The sequence below is a fragment of the Lygodium microphyllum genome, chromosome 6, assembly GCF_053477565.2.
Source record: "Lygodium microphyllum isolate KBCC chromosome 6, Lygodium_microphyllum_v1.1.10, whole genome shotgun sequence".
Lineage (NCBI taxonomy): Eukaryota > Viridiplantae > Streptophyta > Polypodiopsida > Schizaeales > Lygodiaceae > Lygodium > Lygodium microphyllum.
The window spans coordinates 142,694,447-142,722,110 of NC_141140.1; the positions used below are offsets into that span (position 1 = coordinate 142,694,447).

At 43.1% G+C, this 27,664-nt stretch overlaps 1 protein-coding gene across 8 annotated transcripts in view; it reads left to right on the plus strand.

The window, feature by feature from the left end:
- Positions 1-11,548: 11,548 nt before the first annotated feature.
- Positions 11,549-27,664, plus strand: part of LOC148035224 (B-box zinc finger protein 18-like) — a 78,632-nt gene continuing 62,516 nt past the window's right edge. For 2 of the 8 annotated variants that reach the window (XM_087680181.1, XM_087680182.1), the window contains exons 1-4: positions 11,549-12,474; positions 12,834-12,954; positions 13,057-13,172; positions 13,270-13,548. In XM_087680181.1, coding sequence (XP_087536307.1) covers positions 12,382-12,474; positions 12,834-12,954; positions 13,057-13,172; positions 13,270-13,548 — 609 coding nt within the window. In that variant the 5' untranslated portion in view covers positions 11,549-12,381. Of the gene's footprint in view, positions 12,475-12,833; positions 12,955-13,056; positions 13,173-13,269; positions 13,549-13,653; positions 14,126-14,355; positions 14,822-27,664 lie in introns of those variants that run through there. The other 6 variants (XM_087680187.1, XM_087680189.1, XM_087680185.1 and 3 more) reach the window with 6 other exon arrangements.

Here is a 27,664-nt window from a genome sequence, read left to right on the forward strand (position 1 = left end):
TATAAAGTGGAAAAGTGAATGAGAAGCTCATTCTTGTGTGTGGCAAAAAGTGGCTCTCCTCTTCTTCTTCTTCTTCTTCTTCTTGCTTGCTTGAGATTGTGCTTGAGAGAGGGAGTGTGAGAGTGTGAGGGAGTGAGTGTGTGAGGGTGAGGGACCGAGGAGGAAAAGCTCTCCATCTTCTCCTCTCTTCTTCTCTTCTCTTGTCTTGCTCGCGGAAATGGAGCTTGGAGCGTGGAGCTTGAGGATGGAGCTTGCTTGAAGCTTGCACTTGGATCGTGGAGCTACCGGAGTGCGCGGGAGAGGAGGTAACTCGAACAGCATGGAGGTAAGCTCACTACACCCGTAGATATGGATGGCGCGTCGGCTATGTGAGAGGTAGCCATTAGTGCTCGGCTTGGAACACTTGAAACAATAAGCAGTCCGTGGGTCTTGGCGGTTGAGTGAAAACTCCCACATTTTGGTTCCGTTGCCGGGACAAACGGATTCAAGCCTTGAGCGCTTGCGCGCTTCGAATCGAGCATTGGAGTAGGGTTTCCCCCGAACCGGTACTTGAGATAGGTAGGAAGCGAGGGGGTTGAAGATGGTATTCGATCTCCTTGGCAAGTAGGTCTGTTGTTTTTCTTGAGATTTATGTTGTGAGATGGAGTAGTGTAGGTATTTACTTTGTGATTTGGATGCATTAGAGTAGGAGAAAACAAAGAAAAACAAAGAAAATAAGCATTAGGGTTACTGTTGCAAAACAGGGCAGAAACAGGGCAAGAATCGTGCAAAAGGGGTAAAAAACTTACTTGTGATGCCTAAGGTCGGTAAGTGAGTTATTGGGGGTGCCAATACCATACCCGGAAGAGGGTATAAGGGCCAGAAGTGGCAAGAAAGGCCACAGTGTGCATTGTAGGGTTTCAGGAGAGCAGGAGAGAAGAGGAAAGCTTGGCGAGGAAATCCACTTTAATCTTGGCATCAGGGAGATCTTTTGCTAGCCCAGGTAATTCTACACCTCCCCCTACAGTAGTAGGACCAATTTGGAGTCGCTCGACAAGGGGGAAGACCCCCAGCGCCTTGCACGACGAATTTTGCGAGCTTCGGCGAAAAAACACGCGTGGCGTTCGGCGCGTCCGAATCACGTCGACTCTGGTCCGAGGCCCAGACTCGGCCCTCGGACCACCCAGTCCACTCGGCCAAACCCTAGTCGGCCTCGGACCGTCCGAGGAAAAACCCGTTCGAGACTCAAATTCGGCCCTCGGCCACGTCCCACATTCGGCCCTCGGTCCAAGTGCCTCAGCCCGCCCGAGTAACCGTGCCCGAATTCGTCCGAATCGTCCGAACTTAGCCCTCGGCCCATGTGCCTCGGCCCGTCCGAGTGACCCACTCGGACCCTGCAATTTGAACCTGTTAGACCGAATTTAGATTTTCTCAAATTTTAACCTGAAGACAGTGAAATTAACCGAGAAACCATTTAGAGCCGAAACCATATCATAGTCTCCTGCACCCTCTTTCCCTACACGGACACATGAAGCACAACACTCGTCAGGTGCGGCTATTCAATCCCAATCTCGACCTACATCAAAGCTTCCAAATGTCCAAGAGGCAGGACACGACACCATCTGTGGCTCTCGGCCCAAGGTTATGCCTATGCAACCTAAGGTGGCTAGCTCAACTGATACTCTGCCTACACAAGGGAATGCTCTAAGAGCAACGACCACTTCTAATTGCCCTAAGGACTTGACACCGCAACCTACTAAGGGTGGCCAGCCCACTAAACTAGCTGCTACTACTTCCAATCAGGAATCACAGCAGTCACAGCCCTTAGCCGTGACAAGACCCCTTGCGGACGGTGTCCTTAGTAGTTTACTTATGGAAGAGGTGTCACAACCAACTTCCTCAAAAACTCCAGCACTTTCAGAGTGCCTAAAGCCTAGGCTGGAGGAGTTAAACTCAAGGGAGTTGGCTAAAGAGCTAGACTCTCCGAAAAGGGAGGTAACTGTGCTCTCACAACCTAGCAAGGCTATTCAGCAGGCCATGGCCATGTCCCGTAAGGACACACTAGAGGAAGAGAATGCTGAGCCCCAACCAAGCACATCAACGGTTGATCTAGTTCAGGGTCCTGAGTCGTTGAGCGATGCACCTTCATTGACTAAGAAAAAGAGGAGAAAACAACAAAGGCAACAACAATCACAGGTGGTTGTGGACCCCAAGAGCATTGAGACCAAGAGCGATGGAGAAATGGGGAATAAAGCATCGAGTCCATCCACCAATGAACCCGTTAATGCCTCTCCTAATAGCGGTGAACCCTCAGACGCACCCGTGTGCTCTGAAAAACCAAAGCAACCGTTGCCATCAACAGTTGATTGCAACACTCTATCCACTGACAATAGAACTCGCATTGACCAATCAAGTGTGGATACAACGTCATCACAACAGGGTGACAAATCTATACCAGTCACATCCAAGAAGAACCATGACAAAATAGCAGCAAAACCTCAGGAGAAACGTGAGAACCTCAAGAGCATAAGAAATCCTAGCGTTGACCAATCTTGCTCATCTAGGCCTGAGCCCCCAGCCATGCTAAAGCCTAAGGAAACTCTTAGAACTTTGCATGAGATAGCAACCGAGCAAGCCCTCGTTGAACATAGAAGTGTCACAGAATGCTTAACTGAGTTGGATGCTAAGCTCAAAGTGGTCGCACGTGTCTACGTCCTTGCGGACATGGGCACAATCCCCAAGGAGTAGCTTGGAGGGTACTTGCCCTTTCCTCTATCCTGGGAAGAGCAAGAACATCTTAACGAGCACTATGACAGGCTCCTGCATGAACGCATGTGACTCATCTTTGACGAGAAGGCTGATGAACTGCACTTAACCGTCACGTTCAATGAAGTGCTCTACCAACCGAATCTCGTAGACATAGAGCAACTAAAGCGACTGTCAGTATGCCAGAGTCAATTTGAGCAGCGTTGGTGCAAAAGCCGCGTTGTAATGGCAGAACTAGGGGCTCAGATCATGACAGTCTCAGAGGAGCGATTGGCCAAATGGGGGTCTCAAAAGGACCCAACCTATCTAGCACCAACTTCCCTTCGAGTGCTAACTGACATTCGGGGTACGAACTTAGCTGGAAGTAGACTAGAGGGCCCTTTGATTGATAAGGTTCTCACTGAGGAGGAGTTACATATTGCCAGTAGACTCGGTCAAGGTTCAATGCTACTCGACGTGGCAAAATATCTATCGGTATTAAGTAAGCTGCCGCGAATACTAGATGTGTGTGCCATGCTCCAGTACAACCCGACTTCTACAATTGGTTCTTATCATCGTGAAGTGACATTATGTATATAAATAAACACTGATTCTTGTGTCACCTTGTATAAACAATATCAACACACACAAGTAATGATAGTCAAGCGCAGGGAGAAGAGTTGGGTCTGATAGGCTAAGCTCCTCGAGTCCTCCTCTCATCACACATTTAAAAGTCGTGTGACCATCCCCACCTCCAAGTGAAGGGCATGCAACCCACATTACCACTATAGGGAGCCATGACCAACAACACTGATGGTGTAGACAGGGTGCAGCCCCTTTCTATACACCTTCTTCCCTTTTTGGTCTATCCTTTCGAGACTGTGCCCTGTCCCACTCCATGACAACCAGTCCACGCGACTTAGCATAAGCTAATATCCGCTAATGACTGGAGGCAAAGCGAACATCAGCATGGGGGCCATTCCTTTACAACAAACACTGCATGCCTCACCCCTCCCCTCCTTGTCATATGCGTTTGATAACCCACACTAAAATCCCTTCCTACGAACAGTTGTATCTTGTATCAAGGTCTAACCCTTGGGTTGCATCTTGTAGACTTCCAGACGGAACACATGGAGAACCATGGACACCTGGCATGCAAGGATGCTCTTCACAGACGATGGGAGCATGTGGCACGTGCCCCTCCACCGGAGCGCTATGTGCCCACCCTCAAGAGGTATGCCAAGAAGCGAGGCCCTAAGCGACACCGCCCGGACGAAGGCCGAAGAATCCGCGGGCCAGGAAAGCAGACGGTCAGATACGCACACAAAATGTGGCAACGCCAGTTGCACAGACCCCCAATGCACGCTCGGGCACCAGATACTCAAGGGCAGAAAGGGCAGCTCGGGAAAGGGAAGAATTTAATGAACTGTTCAAGGACATTTTGGAAACGGTCGTGGCCCAGGACTACACCATTCATGTCCCGGCTGACATGTTCCCTGCCCAGCCTCACGGGAGCTCCGCACTAGCACCGCCCCGATCGCCTAGCCAACCGGACTCACCCCGCCTCGTACCTATCGACTAAATCCCTATGATATGCAAGTAGCTCAACAAGTTAGCATGCCAGAACATTTTGTTTTTTGATGAGTAAAGGGGCAAGATCCACACTTATACACATTCCTATTACTTCTCGTTAATGTATGCAACCTTAACAAGCAATGAAATAGGCATCCCAATAAACATCATAGAATTCTGAAAAATTTATGTCTTATCATGATTGCATTTGCTCGATGCACTTAACACAAGCGAGCATATACTCTCACGAAGTGACAAGTGGATGCAGGATAATACAGGTCCTTGTGCAAAAGTGTTCAATGCCCGATCATCGCAAGACCATTGGCCCCACAAAGAGCCGCGACAAAGCCACGCTGCCGAAAGCAAAAATCACCCTTGCTGACCACCCACATCGCATGGACCAACGCACATTCATGGGCCACGCTCTCTTTCTGGGTCAAGCTCTATAGTTAGCTCACGGCATTCGTTCCCTCAATTGTATTAACATCGCGTGTGTTGTAAGGAGGTTTACAATATCTCAAGTGTATCTCCCCATCTCAACAACTACTTCTCTAACAACGAGGCTAGGGCACAATCATCACTGTAATATCAATTTCCTGAGCCTTCGAATCTTGACATTTTCCAACCCATTGAAAGGCTGATAGCCTCAACATATTGTAATGGTTGTACTCAGGCAACTCCCAAAAAAAAAACGCAAGAAAAAGAAATGAAAAAGAAAAAAAGAAAAAAGAAAAAAGACAAGAAAAGAAAATAAAATAAACGAATGAAAAGATAAGAAGCACCCACGATCACAGCCCAGCACCTAGGGGTCCTCAAATTAGGTACGTCCGGTGACCTTGATCTACTGGCTCCGTCCCTAGTCCCCTAGCCCTTTAGCATCACCCACAATTGTTCAAGGCACATCAAGGGCAGGACATACCTAGGGAGCTTGTCTTGCCTATGGTTAGACCTATCACCCTGACCCACTTGCACAATTCCCGCTTGCACTCTGCCTTAATACCTTTGCAATCCATTGTGGTAAGCACTGCACGATTGGCCATGAAATGTACACCGTCCTCATCAAGCAAGTCCAATAGCTTCCCGCTACTGAAAGTGCGGTGTCCCTGTATTCAAATATGCCCCGTCGTGCAGTCACAATGCAAATGATGTCTCATATACCTTCACGTGTACTTCTTCTCAATATGGACAACTTTGCTTCATCCACACAATGTTATGAGAAACTAGCCCACGGTCTTCTAACTATGTAATATCTAAGTATGCACAAGCACTTACATAATATCTGCACCGAAGTATATACACAGTTTGGATCCTCAAGTGCAGAACAATACTCTCAACTTGCTAAGAGTTCGACCTGTCTCCCAAACTAATCAAATATGTCTTGTGCACAATAAGAAGACTAGCACTACCCCTTAGGGAGAGACCACACGAGAGGTTTTCAAATTGCAGGTATTGAAGCCTCCAACGAAATTTCAATCGCTCTTCAACGACACCCAACTCTGAATGCTTATCCCTTACCATTCAACAAGCCCGCAAAGAATCGACATGTGCAGAATCCCCAACAAACCAACACTTGTGCTGGCCATCAATGCAATCCCCAACACAGAATAGCCCTACCACCAACTCCAACAACCTTCCACCAGCCACCTTGGCCACCAACAGGCCTCCAGGACTTGCTTTCATACCACCACCAACACTCCTCCATGGAAACCACAGGCGTTCTTGTCACCCACGTCTTCGCTGCATGCTACAGCCTGCTACCTACGACGGTGAGTGCCATGGGACTGGCACTCGTCTAGGAGGGGGGTAATGTTAACCCCAACACGAAGGAAGCAAAGGGAAATGAAAAAGACGCAGGGCAAAGGCGAAAAAAAGGTAGCCCGACTAAAGAAAGAAGAGGAGAAAAGGCCAAAAGCGCAAGGGCAATCTTAAAAGTCCAAGGCAAATACAAAAGGGGAAATGTGCATTTTAAAATACAAAGGCGCACCCTGAAATCTTGTAAAAGAGTGCCAGGCGGTGGAAAATCCGAAAAGCTAAAACAGAAGACAAAGACAAAGGCCAAGGCAAAGAGAAACGGAAGACAAAGGCGCACAAGGAAAAGCGCAACTCAAACTATTGTAAAAGAGCATAAGCGCAAGCGCATCATGGTTTAATTCAAGGAGCGCCGTGCAATTTGAAAATGTAGATGGGCGGTGGAAAGGAAGCTAGGAAGATAGAAGGACAATGGGAAAAAGGGCCTAGGCTATGGCCGGCCGTGTAAAAAGGGGAAAAGGGGATGACCGCCCAAAAGGGATTTAGGGTTTTGTATATAAAGTGGAAAAGTGAATGAGAAGCTCATTCTTGTGTGTGGCAAAAAGTGGCTCTTCTCTTCTTCTTCTTCTTCTTCTTCTTCTTCTTCTTCTTCTTCTTGCTTGCTTGAGCTTGTGCTTGAGAGAGGGAGTGTGAGTGTGAGGGAGTGAGTGTGTGAGGGTGAGGGACCGAGGAGGAGAAGCTCTCCATCTTCTCCTCTTTTCTTCTCTTCTCTTCTCTTCTCTTGTCTTGCTCGCGGCAATGGAGCTTGGAGCGTGGAGCTTGAGGATGGAGCTTGCTTGAAGCTTGCACTTGGATCGTGGAGCTACCGGAGTGCGCGGGAGAGGAGGTAACTCGAACGACATGGAGGTAAGCTCACTACACCCGTAGATATAGATGGCGCGTCGGCTATGTGAGAGGTAGCCATTAGTGCTCGGCTTGGAACGCTTGAAACAATAAGCGGTCCGTGGGTCTTGGCGGTTGAGGGAAAACTCCCACAACTTTAGATATCATAAGCAATCTTACTCATTAGGAAAGTGCGCACAATGTGGGTCAAGGAAGCTAATGCTTTGTCCAAAAAAGATGTCTAATAATATAGTTCACCTTACAATTAAGGTGTTTGAAGATGTTGTCAAAGTGGAAATGTTAATTCAAAATGATAATAGCTACCAAAAAAAAAGGCAAGAAAGAAGCTGATTAAAGTTGGACATCAAGAAGCCAGTTGAGGCTAACCAAAGAGCAATTGGTGCTAAGAGTATTAGAGAATAATGACAATTTTTCAAAATGTCATTGTACTTATCGTAGGTACCACAAGTCAATTAGGCATAGTATAAGTTTATTCTCAATCAAGACAGTGTATTCTTCTCAAGATAAGAGGTGGGTTCATTTTTGTGAATATTGTTATAGTTCTTAGAGTCAAAATTGGAAGATCCTCAATTGTTGTAAAGGTTGTGAGTAAAACTTATTCACTTTACAAAAAAGGCCTTGTCCACAACTCCACTACAAGTAAACCACATACCAATGTGCAATGTAAAAGAGAGATCAATTCACAAAAGTGGATTAAGGACCTATTTATATGATGCATAAAATGAATAAAAGTTCTCATTCTTATGAGATGGTCATGTTAAACTCTTGAAACAATAAGACTCTATCCAATGTCCCATTGTTGAGTGTAAGCACCAACTATTAGAAAACCTAAACTTGTGCCAAAAAATCCAACTATTAAGCTATACTAAAAAGCTCCGTACTCCTTGCTAGAAAAGTGTAAGATTTTAATGCCAGTACAAATTAAAAGTATACCAATAATGCTATATACTTCAAAACTTTGAGGATATTGGGAAGAAAATCCTTATTTTCAAGCATGTGGCTTCTTCTTCTCTATCTTATGATCTACATGCTTACAACCTCCATAGGTAGAGAGAGAGAGAGAGAGAGAGAGAGAGAGAGAGAGAGAGAGAGAGAGAGAGAGAGAGAGAGAGAGAGAGAGAGAGAGAGAGAGAGAGAGAGAGAGAGAGAGAGAGAGAGAGAGAGAGAGAGAGGCTATATCTTCTCTTGCTTCCTTCTCTTCTTCCCTTCTTGCTTCTATGCGTGAGATATGTTGGAGAAGCTCTAGCTCTACCTTGTTACTTTTCTTCATCTTCTTCTCTTGGCATAGAGTCAACTCTCTTGATGTTGCTCATATTCTCACCATGTGGTAGAATAAGAGGCATTGAGCTGCTCAGGAGAGATAGTATAGTGAGGAACAACTCTCGTGCTTGCATGATTTGGATACTTTGAAATGCACACGGTTAGATGAGAGGCCAAATTGATATACAACTAGTTTGTTGAAATGGATAGCATAAAGTAGAGAGTTGAGTAGAGCAGGTCATTGATCTTATAAAAAACTAGAAAATCATTTTTAAAAATTCATCTTTAATCTTATTTAAGCATGAATGATAGATACATTTCAATGGTTTTATTGCATGGATTAAGAGTATATATTGGAATATTCACTTGAAAGAATGGGATTGAATTACTCATCATTTTCTTGGTTGGATTAATCTCCTTGGTTAAAAGAGGAAAGTTAAAAATCTTCCATGCTTGCTTCTTGCTTGTAATGCAATATCTCCACAATTATGGTAAAGAGTAGCTTGTTATTTTCTGTGCTTAACTTCTTCAACCTCTCATGACTGCTCTTGCCAAAAATCTCCATGAGTGCAAGGTTTCACTATCTCCACAATTGGCAACACATAGTCTTCTTCATGACTATGAGAGGTAGGTATGATTGCTTTTGAAGTTTTTAAAGGTGTTTTTCTCTGCAACTCACAACACATAGTCTTCTCCATGACTATGAGAGGTGGTTATGATTTCTTTTCAAGTTGCTTTAAGGTGTTTTTCTCCATGAATGGATCTCCATGACTCAGGAAGGATGAAAAGCATAAATTTGATTTTTGGTATACTTTGATATCTCCATGATTCTATGAATTATGCATATCCACAATCACATGAAGTATTGTTAACTTTGAAAATTTCATAAAGTGCTCAAATTCCATGCTAAACTGTTATTGGTAGCCAAAAAAGGTAGTCCCCCAAAATCCAAGTGAAGGCAACAATGAGCAATGTCCAGAGGCAACTCTTTTGGACACCATAAAGTTCCATCCCATTGATGATAATTATTCATTCGAACTCAATGTATTCAAATATCAAAGGAAAACATGTGCATCAATAAAATTAGAGTACATGCATTACAAATACATTGATATAATTAATACTTCGATGAAATAGCATGATAACACAAGTTGAAAGTTATATATTAGCCATCATTTATATTGAAAAGGTTTGTTTTCTTATTTTACAATGGGTGGATTTATATCCCTTTCGTAACAAATTTGATCAAGGAATTGCACAGATACAACTTTGAATGTGGATCAATATGAGATGAAGCTTGGATGGAAAAGAGAAATGTAGCTCAAGACATGAAGAAGTTGGTAGGTTGATGCACTCACGCACACGCATACACACATACACATAGTACTTTTGAATTTGACACCAAGGGTTGTATATTTTAAGATTGACAAAATATAAGTTAGATACTTCTAGGGAGTGCTTTTGTAGTGTCAAAGTCACTATATATTGTACCACCTTCACATGCTTTCACCCACTTGTCAGTCTTTCTTAGGTCTCTAGTTATATTATAGATATTGTTGATTGGTAATCATTACCCATGCCTATAAGGCTTAGGATTGAATGCTCTTATATGTAGAGGCAATAATTTGTCTTCTTGTCCTCTTTTTTCATTCAATATTGGGTCATGTCACATGTAAGGTGAGGGTGATGCCTACAAACTAACTTGCAAGAATCTACTAGTTCGGCAAGCCGCATGAGAGAATTTATGAGTCTTGTTTTTAAATTAAAAATTTTATCCTTTTATCTTTAAATTTGTTGTTGATCTCTTGTTTTTAGGCTCTCTTGTTAAGATTGTACCTAAAAAGTAAGAAGAATACTTTTAAGATAGCCCTTCTCTCTTTGAATTTTTTGGGAGCATGACTCCAAATCAACTAATAATTGACTGATTTCTTCTCCTTTTACTTGTGCTCACATTTACCTTTTAACTTCTTATATTTCCAAGGTCATAGTGCTTATTTGCATGATATTCCCTATCCTTTATCACACACACACACACTCCTCTATGTGTGTGTGGTTTGTGTGTTTAAAGACCATGGTCAATCCTTGGCTCTTATTGTTCTTTAGAGTCTTTTATTTTTCTTAAAATTACAAGACCAACGGAATAAAGTAAATATTCACAATTAAATGTCATGAATTCTTCTTATCTTTGATTAGAAAGTTCTAAGACTTGAATTCTTCTTATCTTGAATTAGAAGTATTGTTTCAAAATCATATAATATGAATATATGTAGATGGATATTGTATTTATCTAATGTGCTCAGGTTTACATTATGAAATCGTTGTTAAGGGCTATGCAACAAATTGGTAGAATTGCCTAGACATCTAATACCCTTGATTTAATTGTGTGAAGTTTGTTCCTTTACAACATCCCTAGTGACCAACCATTAGAGGAAGACATGAAATTTATAATAGAGGTGCGCTAAGAGAAATGAAACCACATAATTGGATAGTCTTAATGAAGACTTTTATCCAATTTTAGGATGAGGCAAAGCCTCATGGCTTTTCTTGAGCAAAGATGGCAAGAAAACACATGCTTTAGGCCTTGTTGCACCTATTAGAGTGGGGTTTCAAGGGGCTAACATAAAATTAATGATATCCCCACAAAACATGGTGCTGCATTGAAGACAATATTGTGTAAAGAAATACAATTGTTAGTTTGATTGTCAGAAGTACCTTTTCAATTTGTGCACCCAAGTGTTAGCAATCATGTAGTGTTGTTAGCACTTGCAATTTTCCTAGGGCTAGTAGGGGCTTTGAGGGATTTATGGAAGCCCACTCCCCCCAAGCTCACTTGGCTAAGGGTTTTCACCCCTCCATCACTATTGCATGCCCAAACCCGCCCGGAGGGGGGGGGGGGGGGGTTGGTTTTGCAAAGTCATGGGATCAATGGTCGAGAGTGGGCACGCATCTTGAGACATTTAGTAAGCCATGCAAAAGTGGTAATCTAAGGTCTTGATAATTCACGCATTCTGTACCCAAGATTCAAAGCCACAAGCAGCTCATTTGTGTTATGAAGATTAGTAGCCCCTTCTAAAGCTAAAAATTAATTTCACAACCTTTTTCCACTCGTGTCACACACATCAAGGCATCAAATCTCGCAAGGGTTAGTGATTTTGCATGGGTTGCTACTTTGACATAACCCTTTTCACATGCGGACAATGGATAAGTGCCTTTGATTGAAATGTGCGTGTGAATCGGGGGCCGTTGATACCATGACTTTGCCAGTCTCTCATCGTGTCCGATAGTGACAACGACTTTCACCCCTGGCTGGGTGCGATCCAGCTCTTCACACACATGGACCTCGCAGAGGCACGAGCTGGCTGTTCCTCGCAGAGGATTTTCACCCCTGGGTGTGCACTGTGACCTTCATTTTCCACGGGTGGGTCTTCCTCAGTGCCACGTCGCAGAAGCACAGGGCAGCCACGTGCCAGGTGCCAAGCGCAGGGAGCTTATCCGTTGCTAGAAAAAGTCGACGTAGCGGCGGGCCGAGGCCCACAAGATCTGCCCTTGCAACTTCGAGCGGCAGACAAGCTGCCCACGTGGCGGCGAGGGCAGACGTGGCGCGCCCTGAGCCAGGAGCCGCTAAGAGACGAAGAAGGCTCTAGAGCCGTGAGAATGGGGAACCCACAAAAGAGAATCCAGATTCCAGGTGAACAGCCCCATTCCCCTGCTAATCCGCCCCATCTCCCCTGCTGCTCTTGGGCTGCGTACAGCCAGTGACCCACTACCGATAATTGGCCCTAACTGCCATTTTCGCAGCAACCCATTGCAGCATTTGATGACCCTATGCAAACCTCACCGGCGCGTGCCTTTACTAGCATCCGTCTAATCAACTTCCTCTGTTCCGTCTAATCCTGTTGTCCTGTACTTTGGCTGAACCATTGTAGCGATGTCATCATTTTATCCAATAATATCCTTTCGTGTTCAAGCTCACACGCTGGAGTGCTCTCATCCCTTCACCTTCTCCTCCTGCAGTGGTGCTCAGCATAGGCCTGAGGAATCTGAGTTATGACACACGCACCTTCCCTCATATCCCTGGTTTTTGGGTCCCTTAATCAGGCCACCCAGATTTAGCAGGCACAATGCTCAGGAGGTAAGCGTAAGGGGCCAAGATTCAGCAGTACTTCGGATTCAATGCGTACCCTCTGCGACGTTTGTGAAGCTGCCCCTGCACATGTTTTCTGTGCAGCAGATGAGGCTGCCCTGTGTCCTAAGTGTGATGAGAAAGTAAGGCTCTTGTAGTTACATTCTTGGTAGAAGTACTTTTAAGTGAAATGTGGCAAGGATGTCTGTTCACATTTCATGTGTTTCATGTAAGCAGAACGTATGTCTATATCTATAGTGCTGCTGTTATATGATTTGCTAGTTCGGTGCAACTTTTCTCTAGCAGTTTTTCTGTTGGTTGCAAGCTTATCACTGCATTGTCAAGCAGACACGAGAATTCTGCTTGGATAACATTCTAGCCCACAGTTACTTATGGTGTAGCTCAGCCTTGATGAGTTGGTAGTATGAATCAAAATTTTCATATCTTCCAGTGAGGTCCTAGCACTCGTGTTTTTTAAGAGCATAACAGTCTGTCCTTTCAGAGTTACAATTTCTCATGTTTGAAGGTCCATGATTGCAACAAACTGGCAAGTAGGCATCTCCGGGTGACCCTCGCAGAGGCACGAGCTGTTCCTCATTGTGACATCTGCGAAAATGCCCCTGGTAATAATCAGGTTACTCTTCAGTGTTTCCAGTTAGGGTACCTAAGAAACGGCATGTACATACAGACCACCAACCAACTCTTAGAGATACATCTCTTTGCAGCGTTTTTCTTCTGCGGGATAGATGGAACATCCCTTTGCTTAACCTGTGATATGAATGTTCATGTTGATGCCAAGAAAACTCACACTCGATATTTGTTGTTGGGGCAAAGAGTTGAGGTGGGCTCTTTGTTAAATTCATTTATGCTTGACATGTTCCATCAGTGGTCTCTGCGACATTTGCAGGATGATCCTTCTTTCACTTTCCTGAATGCAGCTCCCCACAAGCAAGCTGGAAGTTGATCTTACGAAGCAGCCCATGCATGAACCAAAATGGGTGATGATCGAGAAATCACACCTGAAGCCTCACCACACATATTCTCCTGCAGGTGGAGACAACCTGCAGGATAGTCATGAAAACAGCAATACCTCTGCCATAGCTATTGCTGTTGGTGACAGGGATCCTCCCACTTTAGTCAGTCAATTTGCCTCTCAAATGATTGATCTTAACTCCAAACCTAATCAAATGGGGACGGATTCTTCAGCTGCAAGTCAGGTATCAGTTGAATCCATTACTGTTGGTTTCGTAGTGATAAGTATTACATTTGTTACAGTCTGTCACAATCTTTTTCACATAAACAATTAACAACTGGTATTCCAGAGTGTAAGAGATATGAACTTGACCACTAGTAATGATGAAGAAGCTCCAGCAGTAGTGCCAGATATTACATCAAAAGGGAAGTCACTAGCTGAGAACTGGAAGTAAACGGTTTTGTTGTACATTCTTCAAACCAGGGATGCCCTCTTGCAGCATGGAAACTTTTAGGACTTTGTTGAGTGCTAATTTGCATTCATGGCTTACATGCTTCTTTAAAAATAACAGGCACGCAGCTTCCTTGGTCATTCACTCCTGAATAAGCAGACAACAATGTTCTTGGAAAACATAAAGTTCAATCTCTTTCCAAGCACTGTATGGTGTTGAGACCAATCTATTTTCTATGTGCAGCATGATTGGAATCTGATGGTGGAGAGAAGACTGAATTGTCTTTACTATTCTGCTATAATGAGCTCATAGTGGAAACGTTAGTAGCTGATCTATAAATTTCTCCTGTTTTTCAATCCTTTCATCTCATTCACCATAAACGTGGTTTGTCTTCCTTCTATGGCTCCATGGAGTACAAAATAGATTGCTAAGAAATATTGTCTCATGTGCCTTGTAATATCTAAACCAGTGGTATTTATGACAAGCTACTTTAAGTTGCCCAAACTTTTATTTTCTAATTTGGCAATTGTCTGTAAGAGCTTCACTCTTATTTAAGATGCTCCAGCACTCCAGTGAAAATATGGCTCATTTATTATGCAGGAGGATCTTTGTGTTGCAGTATGAAAAAGCACGATGTTTCACATTCGTTGGGCATCAAACAGTCTCAGAATCGTACCCAATACGATATTCATAATTCCACACCGTCCCCAAGAATGCAGATCTCACTATCACCATGTCCATCACATTCAGAGAGGATGTCCATTACGTCTAGACAGATTTGGGTCCATCATGTCAGCACAGAATATTTATCAGAGCTCATATTGTAGGACACATCTTGCCTACTTCATAAACCATTTCATTGCAATGTCAGAGCTGTGTACATGATACTTATGCAGTAGAACAATGCGATTACAATAAGATCCATGAATCCATGTAGTATGATTCATCCTGCATGCATCTTCCAAAAGGATGCTTGTATTACCCAAGGTCCATTTGTTCATTTAACTTTTCGAAAGGTCATTACTTTTCTATAATTTAATTCTGATAATTCCTTTTCCAAGTCATACATGGTGAAATTCTAACCAAGCTGACAGGAAAGAAGCCACAAGATTGATCTTTCCAGCTTTTCTAACAGTGCTACAACTAGGGTTGAATGTTCATCCTTCACACTGCACTGGCTTTCTGACAATTCCATAGTTTATGTATGATATCCCCTTTTTGCCACCTTGCTTTTGTCAAATTTTAGTACAACCCTTTTTCTCATTATAATAAACAGTCGTCAAGTGTTTATTAAATGCTTTGTTTGTTTATTAAGACCTTTCAATGGCAGATTCCATCTGCCCCAAGGTAGTTTCCAGCCTTTCAGCTAATTCATGTTTGCCCTAAATCTTCATCTTCTCCATGCTTCTTTCTTGAAAAACTAGTTGAGTAGGTTCACATTGTACATCAAAGAATCAATTGTCCAGAACAAATTCTATCCAATTGCGAATCGTAGGCAGTAAAAGTGCCCATCGCAAGCCTAGGTTGCCCTCCATAACTGTGGCAATGAGGCATCCTTCTCCAGAGGTTTATCATTCACTTATAGTACGTTTTGCTGATAGTTTACTTCAGCAAGAACTCAACCTGTTCTAGCATCTTTAACAGTACGTAGCCTTACTTACTGGGACACTGCAATCTGTCCGTTAGAAATGCAGGTTTTTTTTTTTTTAGTCACAGAACATCTTTTTGTTGATTATCTCCAAAGTTGCCTCCATTTTCTTATATGCTCTGGCCTTTGTCCTGGAAATCAATTTAAAGAAGTTTAAAAATGTTCCAATGCTTCAAGTGTTAAAAGTTGACATGTGAGAGCAGATTGTCCCAATCCAACTAGATCCCAACTATTCGAGGAAGAGAAAGCCCACCAACATCACTGTGTGGAAGGGCTTCAACTGGTTTCGTCTTGTAGTAGGGATGAGAGAAAAATACTCTCACAAGGGGATGCACAACTTCTTTGAGAGAGAATTCTAATTGCAAGATGCTGCAATTTAGAAGTACTAGCACCAAATGTTTTCTGCCATTTTATTAGATAGTGTATTCATTTTCATCCTTTGCAATGGCATGAGAAAATGAAGCCCCTTTGATCTATACACATCTAGCTCATCAATCAAGACATTGTGTTTATCAATATTCATCTTTGTATGGTGCTTTGATACTGCAAAATAAAAGTTGTTGCATGCAAGGGTGAATGCCGATGGTCCAAAGAAAGATTATTCAATTCATTAAGCTTACTTGCATCATCATCAAGACACTAATGGTTCTGTGGCCTGACCAATAAGATCATAAATTAGACCATAGCTGAACCTTTTCTATTAGTTAAATGAAGTTTTGTAAGTTTAGTGCATAATTTTTCACGATCATTTTTACATTTTGCCAATTCGCTCCCTAAGATAATGGGTGTGCACTATGACTTCATTAGCTTCACTAGAGTGAGAAGCCTTCTATTTTAGGCAATAATTATGATCCCCGTTCTTCTCAATTCTTCTCAATCCACTAAATTCCCTGCCATTCAAGTATTTCACCAACACAAAATACAGACATGCAGATCTTGTAGAAGCTGATTTTAGTAGCTTCTTTGTGATATACATGATTTTGGTACTGTGACGGATGCTTAAGCTAGACAAGGCTTGGTTCTGATCTTGAAATTTCTAAAAGTTTCTTGAACAAGATTGTAGAAGATTGCTCGTGTCATTGCCTATGTTGACACTATATCGTTGCTTTTGTATGCGCTTATGTCAGCAATGCTTATGTCATTCTCGATGTTATCAAGGCTGATATTATTGCTTGTGCCATGGACTGTGATAGATGCTTAAGCGAGATAAGGCCTTGGTTCCATCTTGAAATTTCTAGAGATTTAGATTGCTTGTATTATTGCCTATATCAACACTAAATCACTGCTTATGTCATTCTCGATATTATCAAGGCTTACATTATTACATATGCCATGCTGCTTGTGTGGTGGCTTATGTTAGCGCTACCCTAAAATCTTCTCTTGTAATCTCCCTAGGCTCTAGTATAAATCAAGGGCCTAGGCCCTTAGTCTTGCCAACACCAGTCGTAAGGCTCCTATGAGGTAGGTCCTTTATAGTTCAATTGTTATATCCAATCTAGTCTTGTTTTGTCTCATCTTGAATCCATGTCTTGTATTCAGTTTTGTAATCAATTTTTTCGTCAAAAGTGTTGAAAAGATAGATCCAGGAGACTTGCAAGTGCAATGCGCAAGTACAAGCAAAGCAATCCCAAGCTACTATGCAAGACCTACAATGCTAGCTTCAAGAAGAGAGATGAACTTGCATCAAGGAGAAGTTTTAATTGCTGGTAAATCTTCGGCAATAACACAAGAAAGGAGTTGAATGTCAAACTACCTGAGAAATTTGATGGCATGAGGCCAAAGTTCAAGGATTTCTTGCAACATTTGCTATTGTTGATCCACATGGAGCTAGACTATTATCCAAATGGGGCTTCCCAAGTCGAGCTTGCTGGCACTCTCCTCTCAGGTGCAACCCTTGTGAAGAAATGCTCTAAATGTAAAAAAGCATGAAACCAATCATACGACAGAGCACAGACTTAGAAACTCAAAACATAGTTAGGGTTAGGGTTAGGGTAACTTAGAGACAGTGACACAATGGATAATAAAGTGAATGAATAATGCATATATTGTGCTCATGCAACAAACACACTATGCAGTGAATACTGAACCTTGAACTCTTGTATCTCTGGAATCAAGGCAAAGGTTATGAGTTGTAAAGTGTGTCGTACTTCGAACAGATCCCGAAACGCAGCCAAGGAAGGCTAGATTTGATATAGACGGTAGTGCAGGAGAGAGAGACTAAGAACGCAGGCACCTGAGGGGAGAGAAACTGGGCGACAGATATTAGATGCAAACACAAATGTCAGAGATGAGAGAATGACAGATGGTAGCCACAAACTGCAAATGCAACATTCAGAGGAGAAAATCCTGGCGACAGCATCCAACAGTGGGCAATAACTCCCAATAGTAGGCGACAACTCCACATGCATAGAGAGCAAAAACTGCGTGCATAAGGCTGGAATCATGCACTAGATGGTAGCAGGTGGTTGGTGAAAGCTCTAACTGCGACGTCCTCTGTGAACGCGGTGTGGGCATCATAGAGTTATGGCTCTTGAATTGTGCAAAAACGAGATTGAGAGAGAATGGTGGGTTACATGCATATTTATAGAAAGTTTGGGGCTAGAATGAGGGCTAGATGATAGCAGGTGGCTGTTTTTTTTAAAAAATAAACGGTTTTTTTCATTAATTAAGTATGTTTTGGGGTTATTTAAGTTAGGCTAATGCATTTTTGGCTCAACACCACCTCTCAGGCCCAAAATAGAGCTGTGAGAGTAACCCCCTGATGTATGTTTTCTTTTACCCCAAGACATCCCACCCCAAAGTAGCTAGGGCATTGGGCAAAGGGTGCACGTCGGCTGCCCAATGACCTATTAAGACTACAGAGGCGATGGTTATCTTACCAAGGGAGCCCAAGTGATCACTCCAGAGAGACTAGGGCATCAAACCAAGGGTGCACATCGGCTACCCAAGGGCCTACCAAGTCCTGCAAAGGCGGATGGAATCACCAATGGACTTTTTGATCTTTTTTTAATTTAAAAAATTTTAAAGGGTTGGTGGTGTAATTGGTTTCAAAAGGTTTAGCAAGTGAGGGTTTTGAATCAGTTTTTGTCCTATTGAGTCACCGTGCCCCAAAGAATGGGAAAGAAAAAGAATAGTCGGGCTATTACTAACTTCATTCAATAAGCAAAGCAATCCCACATACTACTAACATAAGTGACTAGGGGTACCTAAGAGAGAGAGTGTGTGTCTATGTGTGTGCCAATCATATGGAGAGTATGGAGAGAGAAAGGCAAGATGGGTAAGCAAGCAAGACAAGCAAAGTCAACATTCAAGCTTAGGAAAAAAATGCCTTCGGAGACTGCCATGTGCAATGCCATGATTATGGTGGATCCAAAGACCACCACTCCAAGGGTGACCGAAAAGGGATAAATGCGCACAAATGTATATTTACATGAACAGAATGCCGATGCATTAGGGAATGCAAAGGGAAAAGTAAATATTCATGCTTATGCAGAATGCGATACAACAGTGTCACTTGAACAGTGCCCTCACAGGGGAATTGTTCACTCGTCCAAGTGCCCTTTTACAATCATATCATCCGCACAGTGCAGATGAAGTTAAAATGTCCAAAATACATAATATATAGGAAATAAATGTTTGAAAGTGAAAAGCTACAAACACCGTCATTGTCACTATGAAGAGAAGGAAACTGTCCCCTCTCAAACTGGAAGGAGAAGTAAGAGGAAAGCACCCTCTCCTTGTCAGCTGCCGTAGTGGATATTGTAGAATCGGCCAGTTGACTGCCTTAGTCAAATTATTTCTAAAATTGTTACTCGATAACCCAAACTCTAGGCCAATGGTGCCTAGCTCAACCTGCTCTCTGGTGAAATGGTAAAGAACCGCCACATGCCATGCTCGAGGAGAGATGATAGGATTGCCCACAAGGGCAATGATACTTTGGTTGTTGCAGTAGGCAATTGTAGGTGACTCACAAGGGAATTAAAGCGCAACCAATAAGTTTCTCAGATAGATTGCCTCTGCATTGCCATCAAAGAGAGCCCGATACTCTACCTCGGCCATGGAAGCTGCCACCGTCTCTTGCTTACGGTTGGTCCAAGAGATGAGAGTTGTACCCAAGGTATAGAGGTAGCCTCCATGAGAACGCCAGCTGTTGGGACCTCCCATCCAATTGTCAGAATCAGTGTATCTTTGCAAGCATAAACCATGTCCATAAGTTAGTCCAAAATTTAGGTACACCTTAAATATTTTAATACACGAAGACAAGCAGTCCAATGAGATATTCTAGGTATATTAAAATATTGACTAAGCAAACTAACTAAGAATGCAAGGTCTAGCCTAGTATGAATCAACCAAAGTAATTTCTCTACAACAAAACAATAGGTATAAGCATCAAAAGAATAACCCACAAAAATAAAAAAATCAGTTGAAAGAGTGAGCTTTCCTATCTTATCATCAAGAGTGTGCATATAAGCACGCCTACTGAGAACTTTGAAGTGAGAAATAACAGGCCAAGAGCCAAAGATTGCCTCGTACAGAGTCTTTTTTAAAAGTCGTTGTCGGGCATCGGTTGAGAATGTACATTGAAGTGTTAACAATCTCAACCCAAAGGCCCACAGGGAGCTTTGCTTAGCATAGAGCGTGCCATGTTTAGGACAGTCCAGTTTCTACACTCTACAACTCCATTCTGTGCAAGGGAGTTGGTAGGGGTGAGTTGGCGTACAATGCCCTACTCTTGTAGAAATTCAAAAAACTCGGTGGGAGGTAAACTCACCACTAGAATCACTCCTCATAGTACCCACACGACGACTAGTTTGGTTATGAATCAGCAGCACCCAAGCACTAAAATAAGTAAAGAAATCGGACTTGTGCTTGAGGAAGTACACCCACATGTATCTAGAGAAATCATCCACTATCAAAAAGAAGTACAACGTGCCATTTAGGGTGGCAATGGATGTGGAACCACAAACATCAACATAAATGAGTCTAAGGGATTTTGCAGTACCAGTGATATATTGCTGAGGAAAGGATGTACGATGCTGCTTACCTAGTTGACATGCTTTACAGACCTCTCGAGATAGTTTTAGGTGTGGAAGGCCCTCAACCGTCCCCTGACGCAATAGCTCATACAAAGAGTCGTAGCCAAGATGTCCCAAGTGAAAATGCCAAAGACGCTCAGAGTCTGTAAGCTCCTGTGTTGTGGCCAAAGCTTGGAAATGATGGAACTTCGAATCATCGGCAATCGGCTCAGTAAGAAAGTGGATCATGTGGTAGATGTCATTAGGCTGTGCCTTGCCACGAGCAATCACTAAACCAATTTGAGAGTCTAGGACCTTGATTGTGGTCATTGTGAAAAAAATAGCTCGCCTCAACTGGCAAAGCTACTGAATAGACAACAAGTTCATCCCAAGCTGGGGGACATGATAGGCATCATTTAGCGAAGCAAGAATTGGACCTAAATCGGTGGGAAAATTGATGTGACCTTAGGCCTGAATCATGATTGAGGAGTTGTTTCCTACGCGGACACTGTCGTGGCTGCGGGGGCTTAAGAAATAAAAATGTTTGCTCTAGGAGTCATGTGATGGGTAGCTGCACTATCCACAAGCCAAACAGTTCTACGGACATGCTCGGTTGTGACGAGTGGGCCTCTATAGGCACCTCATTAGGAGGCAACTCGTAGATATGAACAAGACTCGCATTTGATATCTCTAAGGAGATGATGTAGGCCTTTGCAGACCAATCAAACAAACCCTCTGGAGTTGAGTAGTTTGCCGATTGTGATGACAGACTGGTGGCAGTGTGGGTCTAGCCTCTCCACTGCCCTTGCTTAGGGTTGCCACAACCCTGCTTTCCTTGTTGGTGGTTATCGGGCTGGGGTGCGGAAGTCTGATTCTTGAATTTTGGGACTTTGTGCCTCTTGCCTTAAATTGACGCTCATCGTCATAATGGCCAGCCTTTTGATAATGTTGACAATACCTATTCTTTTTAGGTACATTTTGCCATCCCGGTCTAAGTATGGATTGATTGTTTCCTTGGGATTCACTAGTCCTATTTTGATTTGAGTTTTGTGTGCCCTTGCCCTATTGTCCCCTTTCAAAAGATGCAATGAGAGCCCCCTCTATCGATGACTTGTTATCAAATCAATCAAACAACTGTGTGTAACACAATAGCTGATACTCAAACTCATGAAATGTGGGAATCTGAGGCTGTGAAATCACCTGCTGCACAAAATGGAAATATTTTCTTGGCAGCTTGTTGAGGAACAGAGTAACTTGATCATCAGAGGACTTCGGAGCACTGGTTGTGAGAACTCGGTGAGGAGATGCCGATACTCAGCCAACTTGACTTTCAAGTCATCCTTGTCTGTGACTTTGAAATTTTGGAGCTCATGATCCAAATTAATGCAATGGCCAAGCCGCATAGCAGTTAGTCAAGTGTGTCTAATGCTCCCTTCACTTGATTAGCATCTTGGCCTCTCTGCTAACATTTGAGATCCCATCCCTAAAAACCCTAGTTCACTGCTATACCTAGTTTTGAGCAGCCATTAAAACTTGGCCTCAGCTTTCAACTGCTTTCCAACTTCTTCAATCTCAGCTCCTAGGAGTTCCTTTAATCATCCTTGGCTACATTGACATGGAATGAAGACATGGAGGTCAACATGCAAAGGTTTCTCATGGATAGGTATGAAATCTCTACATAAAGTTCTCAACTCTTGAAGAGCAAGAATGGGCCCAAGCATGGGAGCTTCCACCATTAGAGCATGCATCAATTACTCGAAGATTCCAACCCATTAAAGTTGTTTTGCTTCCTCAGGCTAAACTAATGGAGGATTCAAACTTCATTGTCAAAATGGTGAAACTGAGGGAATAAGCGCTGCAGAAGCTCGACAATACATTTGAGATCCCATCCCTAAAAACCCTAGTTCACTGCTATACCTAGTTTTGGACAGCCATTAAAACTTGGCCTCAGCTTTCAACTGCTTTCCAACTTCTTCAATCTCAGCTCCTAGGAGTTCCTTTAATCATCCTTGGCTACATTGACATGGAATGAAGACATGGAGGTCAACATGCAAAGGTTTCTCATGGACAGGTATGAAATCTCTACATAAAGTTCTCAACTCTTGAAGAGCAAGAATGGGCCCAAGCATGGGAGCTTCCACCATTAGAGGATGCATCAATTACTTGAAGATTCCAACCCATTAAAGTTGTTTTGCTTCCTCAAGCTAAACTAATGGAGAATGGGCCCAAGAATGGGAGCTTCCACCATTAGAGCATGCATCAATTACTTGAAGATTCCAACCCATTAAAGTTGTTTTGCTTCCTCAAGCTAAACTAATGGAGGATTCAAACTTCATTGTCAAAATGGTGAAACTGAGGCAATAAGCGTTGCAGAAGCTCGACAATACATTTGAGATCCCATCCCTAAAAACCCTAGTTCACTGCTATACCTAGTTTTGGACAGCCATTAAAACTTGGCCTCAGCTTTCAACTGCTTTCCAACTTCTTCAATCTCAGCTCCTAGGACTTCCTTTAATCATCCTTGGCTACATTGACATGGAATGAAGACATGGAGGTCAACATGCAAAGGTTTCTCATGGACAGGTATGAAATCTCTACATAAAGTTCTCAACTCTTGAAGAGCAAGAATGGGCCCAAGCATGGGAGCTTCCACCATTAGAGCATGCATCAATTACTTGAAGATTCCAACCCATTAAAGTTGTTTTGCTTCCTCAGGCTAAACTAATGGAGGATTCAAACTTCATTGTCAAAATGGTGAAACTGAGGCAATAAGCGCTGCAGAAGCTCGACAATAATGGAGGCATTACGAGTCTTCCATGAGCGGATGACCTCGTATGGAACAAGAGTGGGATCAAGCTGGGGTTCGAACCCCTGCACTAAATCCCATAGGTTCTGAGAGTCTAAGACATGCCTCATCAAATTTGACCAAGTGGTGTAGTTGGACCCGTTGAAACGAGTCTTGTCATGAAATGCATGCTTGGCAGATGAGGAATTAGAACCATGAGGTGTTTGGGAAGATGGATAGATGGAGGATAAGAATGTGGTGGTGGTGGTGGATAAGAAAGAGGAGGGGGTAAAGAGGGATAGACAGAAACAAGCTGCAGATGTCCAATGAGTGCCGATTGCTATAGAGGTACCGAAACAGACATAGGTCCATATGATTATTGGCAGTAATTTTTGTCATGCCTTGTCATCTCTTGCCTTTGAGCCTCAATCTGAGTTAGATGAGTACTTTAGGAGCTCTGACCTGTCTATCACTTGTTTTGACGGAGGAGGTAGCTCATTCTAGATCACTCAGTTTATTGCATTTCAATGCATTTTCTCCTCCAATTGGGATTTTATGTGCATTTCCCAAGGTAGTTTCTACATTCTTTAGCTTGCCTCACCTGTCGGACATTGTCCATCCTTTTCGGGATTTTTTTGAGCTTTTCTAGCATTTTTACCAGCAATAAATGCTAGTCAGACATATTTTTGGACCCTAATTTCAGGTCGGCCAATTTTTGGGTTTTGTTTGGCTATTTATAGCCATTTCCCATATGGAGTCAGTTAGATTATCATCTTCCGTCCTTCCTTGGCAGGTGCACACTCCGATTCCGTCATCTTCCTCCGTCTTCGATGCTACTATCATCATCAGTCTGATCCAGTGTCCTCATTGACATGGGGTGTGTGCAGGGACTGATCAGTCCTCCTATATTCAACATTTGTTCCTTATTTAGTGCATGTTTTTTTTCTTCTTCTCTTGCAAATTGTCTCTCTCTTCCTCTATGTTCGAGTTCCTTCTTCCGTTAGGCACTCGCACATGGTATCAAAGCTTGGTATCATTGCCTAAGAACGACACAGCTGACTTCGTGTGGAGGAGACCACCCCAGACTACCAAGCGGCCTTGCCACATTAGCGTTTTGCTGAAAACACTTTCTGCTTGGAGGCGTTAGCTTTTCTTGTGCCAGGTACCCGTTTTGTTGCCCACTTCCTCTCTTGCTAGAGGCTACAGCCTTCCTCAGTCATGTGAGAGGCTTCTGCTGCAAACGCAGTGTTCCTTGGTTAGGCGACATCTCTCCTCAGCAAACGCACATAGTCCTTGTGCAGACGACACTCTTATCTCCCCTAGGCTAACCCTCTGCATCGACTTTCTTGTGATCGTGTAGCTATTTTCTCCTGTATCGAGGCTCTCTACCACCAAAACGCAGATTTCTTGTGGGTGTCTTGCAAGATACGATGATGTCTTATCACCAGTTCTTTGCTGACTCAGAGGATGAGGTCTCTGTTCCTTCCTCTGAGAGACGGAGAGATTTTCGTGCTAGTTCATGCGATGACCGGAGGTTACCTAGCCCATTTGTATGAGATCCCTCTCCTCCCCGTTCTCTCCATGTTTCACAGAAGGCTCAATTTGCTGGCCTTCATACGCCTTCCATGGCACCCTCTATACAGATGCCCATAATCCCTTCTTTACCCAAAGAAGACCATCTTGATGGTTCCAACTACTCGCTTTGGTCATGCAAGGTACAGTGTATCCTTGATACCTTCAATCTTTGGGAGTTTTTACCCACCATGTTTCCCGTCCAGTGGAGGATCCCACCGTTGGATCATCGATGGATCGTGTGACCTTATGGGATTGGCTCAACTCAAGAGTTGGATCTTTCATCTTTATGAGCTTACGGGATTCCGTCCTAGTGCATGCGTGCAGGTTGCGGAAAGCAGCGGAAGTGTGGACAAAGCTTGCTTCTTTGTACCGTGTCAGAAGGCATTTTCCCATCGGATTACTCTCAAGAAGAAATTATGGATGCTCACTGTTGATGATTCTTCTTCCATGATGGATTATATCAACTAGTTCGAGGACATGAGGGATGAGCTTGCATCCTTGGGTAGGATGATCTCTTCAGAGGATATGGCCATGATTCTTTTGACTTAGCTACCATCTCCCCGATTTGATGTCTTCTACATCAGCCTTCTTACATCGAGGACCCATGAGAAGCTTCTATGGGAGTAGCTTGCCCCGCTTGTTTTGGAGCATGACGAGCCCGGCAAAGAGGTAGCTAGTGGATCCACCTCCACCAAAGCTTTTATTGTAGGTTTGGGAGGAAGGACAAAGAAGAAAGGGAAGGCAAAGGCTAAAAGACGAGAGTTCTTCAGGCTCTGACTCCGACTTGGAGAAGCCTAAATGCCCATATTGTGGGAAAGGAACATATCCAGAGGAGAAATGTTGGAAGAAGTACCCTTATCTTCGTACGGGAGTGAAGGATGGCGCTATAACATTCGAGCCTTCTACCTCTACTCCAATGGTTATCCATGAGTTAGTGTTCCTTCATATTGTTGACTTGGAGGAGCCCTCTTCAGCGATTGACGGATTTTTCTGAGCATTTCTAGTATTTTTACCAGCATTAAATGCTGGTTGCACATATTTTTGGCCCCAAATTTCAGGTCAGCCAATTTTTGGGTTTTTTTGGCTATTATAGCCATTTCCCACTTGGCAGTCAGTTAGATTATCATCTTTCCTCCTTCCTTGGCAGGTGCACACTCCAATTCCATTATCTTCCTCCGTCTTCGGTGCTGTCGTCATCATTAACCTGATCTGGTGCCCTCACTGATGCTGTGGGCTGCGTGCAGGGACTAATTAGTCCTCCTTTTGTATTCAGCATTTGTTCCTTGTTCAGTGTAGGTTTCTTTTCTTCTTCTCTTGCAGATTGTCTCTCTCTTCCTCTATGTTCAAGTTTTTTCTTCCGTTACGCACTCTCAAAAAAATACCATAGGGGTAGGTGGAGGCACTGGGACACGATAGCATCCAAATGCCAGCTGGGGCACTACAGAATGATTGAATGGTCAACTAGGCAAATTGCAGTACCAAACGATCCACACTCGAAAAATGCCCGGGAGGTGAAAAGCTTGAAAATGTGTGTGTGGGAGATTGAGCCTGTGTCACAAGTACACCACCTGAAAATGGGTATGTAGAGGTCCTAAAGGCTGTGCCTAAATGTGCACAACCCCTCGGTGTGGTGTGCGGTGGATAATATGGTGCACTTAATGGAAGTGGAAAGAAAGGTGCAGCGGAAGATGAGGGAGGGATGGGTGGGAGCCCAAATGGATTTGTGATGGATGTTGTTGTGGGAAACATCATAGGTTCCTTTTGTACATTAAATGTACTAGATGAAGATACACCTACTCTATATTGACAATGAGAAATAAAAACATTTGAAGGAAAAGGAAGGATAGGAATACTTACAAGTTCTTCTTTTAGCTTCTTACCTAGTTTTGAGTTCATGAAAAAATATCTGTCTTCCTCATTACTCACAAACCAAAGCTTGTTTTGAAGATGAGCAACTCCCGATTCAACAGGAAATACAAAATGAGTTGTCATAGAATCTGAAATAATAGGGTTCATACTTGGCATTAGAGAAAAGTAGTACTGTGGAAGTGATGTGTAATCCGAGCAAGGTTCCATTTTAGATGGCGAGTCCGTAGTGGACATTTCAAAGGTCTTGCAAGATCATTAGCTCTATGGACCGAATCTATAGGAGAAAACTCAAGCTTACCTTCATCCTCCTATTGAGTCCTATGTATAAGGATGAGATTATACTCAGTGGCAGAAATTTGATATGGTCTATGGACTCTATGGTAGTCCGATGGTTCCCCACCCATATCAGATCGGACAATAGCAAGTTGGGAGGCCTACTCCTGATCATTTCTGTCCATGTTTGGCTGTGGAGATTGGAGCGGTGTTGTGAATGTATTCGAAGTTATTTGATCCTTCTGTTGTTTCTATCTTCGCGAATGAGCTTTCCGATCAAAGGCCAAGGTTTCTTAGAGAGTACCTACCTCTGATACCATGTGAAGAATGCTCTAAACACAAAAAGCATGAAACCAATTGTACAACAAAGCACAGACTAATAAACTCGAACATAGTTAGGGTTAGGGTAACTCAAAGACAGTGAACACAATGAATAATAAAGTGAATGAATAATGAATATATAGTGCTTATGCAACAAACACACTATGCAGTGAATACTGGACCTCAAACTCTTGTATCTCTTAGATCAAGGCAGAGGTTATGAGCTGTAGAGTGTGTTGTACTTTGAACGGATCTTGAATCACAACAAAGGTAGCCTCCGAGTGTCGAACATCAACATATGTAGCCAAGGAAGGCTGGATCAGATGCAGATGGTAGTGCAAGAGAGAGAGAGACTAAAAAGCAGGTATCTGAGAAAAGAGAAAAATTGGGCGACATCTATTAGATGCAAATGTAAATGTCAAA